This window comes from Heptranchias perlo, unplaced genomic scaffold (assembly GCF_035084215.1).
Source record: "Heptranchias perlo isolate sHepPer1 unplaced genomic scaffold, sHepPer1.hap1 HAP1_SCAFFOLD_1023, whole genome shotgun sequence".
Classification (NCBI taxonomy): domain Eukaryota; kingdom Metazoa; phylum Chordata; class Chondrichthyes; order Hexanchiformes; family Hexanchidae; genus Heptranchias; species Heptranchias perlo.
This window is the reverse complement of record NW_027138243.1, coordinates 55,295-61,926: the sequence shown is the minus strand read 5'-3', so window position 1 is coordinate 61,926 and position 6,632 is coordinate 55,295. Positions and strand designations below refer to the sequence as shown.

Sequence of the window (6,632 nt, the reverse complement as noted above, 5' to 3'; positions counted from 1 at the left end):
GCGGGTGAGTGTGGGCGGGTGAGTGTGGGTGGGTGAGTGTGGGCGGGTGAGTGTGGGCGGGTGAGTGTGGGTGGGTGAGTGTGGGCGGGTGAGTGTGTGAGGGTGGGTGGGTGAGTGTGGGCGGGTGAGTGTGGTGAGGGTGGGTGGGAGAGGGTGGGTGGGTGAGTGTGGTGAGGGTGGGTGGGTGAGTGTGGGCGGGTGAGTGTGGGCGGGTGAGTGTGGGTGGGTGAGTGTGGGCGGGTGAGTGTGGGTGGGTGAGTGTGGTGAGTGTGGGCGGGTGAGTGTGGGCGGGTGAGTGTGGGCGGGTGAGTGTGGGTGGGTGAGTGTGGGCGGGTGAGTGTGGGCGGGTGAGTGTGGGCGGGTGAGTGTGGGCGGGTGAGTGTGGGCGGGTGAGTGTGGGTGGGTGAGTGTGGTGAGTGTGGGCGGGTGAGTGTGGTGAGTGTGGGCGGGTGAGTGTGGGCGGGTGAGTGTGGTGAGTGTGGGCGGGTGAGTGTGGTGAGTGTGGGCGGGTGAGTGTGGGCGGGTGAGTGTGGTGAGTGTGGGCGGGTGAGTGTGGGCGGGTGAGTGTGGTGAGTGTGGGTGGGTGAGTGTGGGCGGGTGAGTGTGGGCGGGTGAGTGTGGTGAGTGTGGGCGGGTGAGTGTGGTGAGTGTGGGCGGGTGAGTGTGGGCGGGTGAGTGTGGTGAGTGTGGGTGGGTGAGTGTGGGCGGGTGAGTGTGGGCGGGTGAGTGTGGTGAGTGTGGGTGGGTGAGTGTGGTGAGGGTGGGTGGGTGAGCGTGGTGAGTGTGGGCGGGTGAGTGTGGGCGGGTGAGTGTGGGCGGGTGAGTGTGGGTGGGTGAGTGTGGTGAGTGTGGGTGGGTGAGTGTGGGCGGGTGAGGGTGGGTGGGTGAGTCTGGTGAGTGTGGGTGGGAGAGGGTGGGTGGGTGAGTGTGGGCGGGTGAATGTGGTGAGTGAGCGTTCATATTTGATTTTGAGTGATGTGCAGAAGAACCTTAAAACTGAATGTTGTCTATCTCAGATTGAATTTAATTAGAGTGGAATTAGTGCTGACTTTACAAAGCTACAGTCCGAGTGGGGAGAACTGCCACCGGGAGGATAGGTCGGGAGTTGGGATCCATGGCTCCCTGCAACTTTCTGCCCAGAAATGTGGGGACCGTGCACCTGAACCATCAGTGTGAGGCTCCCCACTGGGAGCTCAGCTTTTAAAATGGGCCCCATGAGTTTCAGGGCTGGTCGCTGGATATTACCCAGTTTATAACCTGACTCCTCTCATTCTTCCGCTCACAGCTGAGGGTCCCTGATGTTTGATGGTGTTTTCGGACGCAGTCTGGTGGGATTGTGACACCCCATTCTCTTGGATTACAGCACACAAGGCTCCGGGAATTGAGCTAATTTGTCTGCATACGTGGTTCAGTGACCAATCAGCTTGGAAGACCAAGCATGACCACCTCAGCTATCCGGCGGCAAATGAAGAACATTGTCCATAATTACTCTGAAGCTGAGATAAAGGTGCGAGAAGCCACCTCCAATGACCCCTGGGGCCCACCCAGCTCCCTCATGTCCGACATCGCTGACCTGACCTTCAATGTGGTGGCTTTCTCAGAGATCATGGGTATGATTTGGAAGCGTTTGAATGACCATGGGAAGAATTGGAGGCACGTCTACAAGGCCCTGACCCTGGTCGATTATCTCATCAAGACCGGCTCCGAGAAGGTGTCTCAACAATGCAAGGAGAACATCTACACCATCCAGACTCTGAAGGACTTTCAGTACATCGACCGGGACGGCAAGGACCAAGGAATCAACGTGCGAGAGAAGGCAAAGCAGCTGGTGGCCCTACTGAAAGACGAGGAGCGTCTGCTCCAAGACCGAGCCCATGCGCTCAAAACCAAAGAGAGGATGTCCCAGGCAGCAACAGCCATGGGCAGTAATCACCAGCCCACGTTTGGCCGGGGCTCCAGCCACCCTAACCTGTCTTCGTACAGTTATGGAGAGGAATTCAGAAAGTCAAGAGGTGGATCGCCTGTGTCCCTCAATGACTGTGAGTACAGGCCCTGCCCTCGCTGCTGCTTGACAACTAGCTGTAGTTTTTAGTTTCACTTAAAGCTCTATTTCTCTCATCTTGCCAGCTGTGGTGCAGGAGGTAACAGCGTCGCCTCCGAGTCAGAATGTTGTGGGTTCATGTCCCTCTCCACCAAAGGGAGTGCTGCACTGTCAAAGGTGCCGTTTTTCGAACGAGATGTTAAACCGAGGCCCCGTCTGCTCTCTCAGGTGGATGTAAAAGATCCCACGGCACTATTGGAAGAGGAGCAGGGGAGTTCTCCCCGGTGTCCTGGGGCCAATATTTATCCCTTAACCAACATCAATAAAACAGATGATCTGGTCATTATCACATTGCTGTTTGTGGGATCTTGCTGTGCGCAAATTGGCTGCCGCATTTCCTACATAACAGTGACTACACTTCAAAAGTACTTCATTGGCTGTAAAACGCTTTGGGATGTCCTGAGGTCGTGAAAGGCACTATATAAATGCAAATCTTTCTTTTCTTTTTTAACTCAGGTCAAACCCCCACACAGACAGACACACACGGACAGACAGACACACATGGACAGGGACAGGGACACACAGACAGGGACACACGGACAGGGACACACACGGACAGGGACACACGGACAGGGACAGACAGACAGGGACAGACAGACAGGGACACACAGACAGGGACACACACGGACAGGGACATACGGACAGGGACACACAGACAGGGACACACACGGACAGGGACACACGGACAGGGACAGACAGACAGGGACACACAGACAGGGACACACATGGACAGGGACACACACGGACAGGGACACACGGACAGGGACAGACAGACAGGGACACACAGACAGGGACACACACGGACAGGGACATACGGACAGGGACACACAGACAGGGACACACGGACAGGGACACACGGACAGGGACAGACAGACAGGGACACACGGACAGGGACACACACGGACAGGGACACACACGGACAGGGACACACGGACAGGGACAGACAGACAGGGACACACAGACAGGGACACACACAGACAGGGACAGACAGACACACATGGACAGGGACAGGGACACACAGACAGGGACACACGGACAGGGACACACACGGACAGGGACACACGGACAGGGACAGACAGACAGGGACACACAGACAGGGACACACACGGACAGGGACATACGGACAGGGACACACAGACAGGGACACACGGACAGGGACACATGGACAGGGACAGACAGACAGGGACACACGGACAGGGACACACGGACAGGGACAGACAGACAGGGACAGACAGACAGGGACAGACAGACAGGGACACACGGACAGGGACAGACAGACAGGGACAGACAGACAGGGACAGACAGACAGGGACACACGGACAGGGACAGACAGACAGGGACAGACAGACAGGGACACACGGACAGGGACAGACAGACAGGGACACACGGACAGGGACAGACAGACAGGGACACACGGACAGGGACAGACAGACAGGGACACACGGACAGGGACACACGGACAGGGACAGACAGACAGGGACACACGGACAGGGACAGACAGACAGGGACACACGGACAGGGACAGACAGACAGGGACAGACAGACAGGGACACACACGGACAGGGACACACGGACAGGGACACACAGACAGGGACAGACAGACAGGGACACACGGACAGGGACAGACAGACAGGGACACACGGACAGGGACACACGGACAGGGACACACAGACAGGGACAGACAGACACACACGGACAGACAGACACACAGGGACAGGGACACACGGACAGGGACACACGGACAGGGACACACACGGACAGGGACAGACAGACACACATGGACAGGGACACACAGACAGAGACAGACAGACAGACAGACAGACACACACGGACAGGGATACACGGACAGGGACAGACAGACAGGGACACACGGACAGGGACACACGGACAGGGACAGACAGACAGGGACACACGGACAGGGACAGACAGACAGGGACACACAGACAGGGACACACACGGACAGGGACACACGGACAGGGACACACGGACAGGGACAGACAGACAGGGACAGACAGACACACACGGACAGACAGACACACAGGGACAGGGACACACGGACAGGGACAGGCAGACACACACGGACAGACAGACACACAGGGACAGGGACACACGGACAGGGACACACACGGACAGGGACAGACAGACAGAGACAGACAGACAGACAGACACACACGGACAGGGATACACGGACAGGGACAGACACACATGGACTTACTCATGGACAAGGACAGACACACATGGACAGGGACACACAGACAGAGACAGACAGACAGACAGACACACACGGACAGGGATACATGGACAGGGACAGACACACATGGACTTACTCATGGACAAGGACAGACACACATGGGCAGACAGACAGACACACATGGACAGGGACAGACGCACACAGACAGACACACAGAGACACACACAGACAGGCAGACACACACAGGCAGACACAGACATGCAGGCAGACGCACGCACAGACACGCATACGCAGACAGGCAGACAGGCATGCACACGCATGCAAACACGCAGATGGACACATGCAGATGGACGCATGCAGACGGACACACGCAGACCCGCACACACACACACACACACACACACACAGGCAGACAGTCACACACAGGCAGACGCACACACACACACACACACACAGGCAGGCAGTCACACACAGGCAGACGCACACACACACACACACACACAGGCAGACAGTCACACACAGGCAGACAGTCACACACAGGCAGAAGACACACATGGGCAGACACACACACAGTCAGAAACTGGAGAGGGAAATCACCCAGGGTTTGCACTCCTGGTCGCATTCCAGTCACTCAAGCTGGGAAGTGCGGGTGTCGGGTGAGGACAGAGTCTGGCCTCCCGTGGTTGGATAGCCTGCCCACTGGACATTGTGACCCTGGCGATGGCTCAGAGAGCTCCCTGCCCCTGTACTACAGCACGAGCCAGTGCCTTTGTGGGGAGGCGGGGCAAGAGGGGAACCCCTTTGAACTCAGTACAGGAGGGCACTGAGCCTTTCACCCCCTCCCCCAGGCAGGCAGTGAGTTAAGTGGACAGTGTTACTCAGCATTACAGTGGAAATCCCAGCAGTTTGTGAGTGCACGTGACTTATATAAGGGACCTGGGACCCTTCCAAAATCTGCAGTGTGCAGATCCATGTCTGTCTGGACAATGAGAAGGTTCCAGAAAGCTTACAGTAAATGATTCTGTTGTAAGGTATTGTGTGGATTAGTCTCGAGTTGCTTTGTATTGTGAGTGAGTGTGTCGTGTTTCACTTCTCACATCGTAACTCGAGCTGCTGTATTCGACCTCCTGCTCTGAATGAGCTACAGCATTGTCCAGAATCATCCCCGCACCTCCTGGACCTCTAAACTCCCGGCCAACTCAGCTTCCAAATCCTACGGCGTGCATGGCGAATGGATGGCAATGAAACTCTCTCCTCATCCTGGAACGTAGCCTCCTGATTCTGAGGCACTCCGAGGTATCATAGTAGGGACAGTGCAGGACGAGGCCATGCGGCCCATCGTGCCTGTGCCGGCTCTTTGAAAGAGCTATCCAATTGGTCCCACTCCCCTGCTCTTTGCCCATAGTCCTGTAAATTTATTCCCTTCAAATATTTATCCAATTCCCTTTTGAAAGTTATTATTGAATCTGCTTCCACCACCCTTTCAGGCAGTGCATTCCAGATCAAAACAACTCGCTGTGTAAAAAAATGTTTCCTCATGTCACCTCTGGCTCTTTTGCCGATCACCTTAAATCTGTGTCCTCTGGATACTGACCTGTCTACCACTGGAAACAGTTTCTCCTTATTTACTCTATCAAAACCATTCATGATTTTGAACACCTCTATCAAATCTCCTCTTAATCTTCTCTGCTCTAAGGAGAACAATCTCAGCTTCTCCAGTCTCTCCACATAACTGAAGTCCCTCATCCCTGGTACCATTCTAGTAAATCTCTTCTGCACCCTCTCCAAGGCCTTGACATCCTTCCTAAAGTGTGATACCCAGAATTGAACACAATACTCCAGCTGAGGCCTAACCAGTGTTTTATAAAACTTTAGCATAACTTCCTTGCTTTTGTACTCTATGCCTCTATTAATAAAACCCAGGATCCCATATGCTTTTTTAACAGCCTTCTCAACTTGTCCTGCCACCTTCAAAGATTTGTGCACATACACCCCAGGTCCGTCTGTTCCTGCAGCCCCTTTAAAATTGTACCATTTAGTTTATATTGCCTCTCCTCATTCTTCCTACCAAAATGTATCACTTCACACTTCTGCATTAAATTTCATCTGCCATGTATCTGCCCATTTCACCAGTCTGTCTCTGTCCTCCTGAGGTCTGTTACTATCCTCCACATTGTTTGCTACACTTCCGAGTTCCATGTCATCTGCAAACTTTGAAATTATACCCAAGTCCAGGTCAAATAAATATCAACAAGGGCAGTGGTCCTAATACTGACCCCTGGGGACCACCACTGTATACTTCCCTCCAGCCTGAAAAACAACCGTTCACCACTACTCTCT

The 6,632-nt window shown here is 54.7% G+C and overlaps 2 protein-coding genes across 2 annotated transcripts; both read left to right on the top strand.

Moving 5' to 3' along the window:
• Nucleotides 1–1,288: 1,288 nt before the first annotated feature.
• Nucleotides 1,289–2,092, top strand: LOC137307514 (epsin-2-like). The gene has a single exon (XM_067976842.1). The coding sequence runs from the start codon at nucleotides 1,439–1,441 to the stop codon at nucleotides 2,090–2,092; it is 654 nt and encodes a 217-aa protein (XP_067832943.1). The 5' UTR covers nucleotides 1,289–1,438.
• A 1,298-nt stretch (nucleotides 2,093–3,390) lies between these two features.
• On the top strand, nucleotides 3,391–4,700 carry LOC137307512 (clumping factor A-like; the record flags this gene model as incomplete). Its single annotated transcript, XM_067976841.1, has 2 exons — nucleotides 3,391–3,441; nucleotides 3,633–4,700. Coding segments are annotated over 2 exons (1,119 nt in total), but the record flags the coding sequence as incomplete, so codon positions are not given.
• Between the last annotated feature and the right edge of the window lie 1,932 nt (nucleotides 4,701–6,632).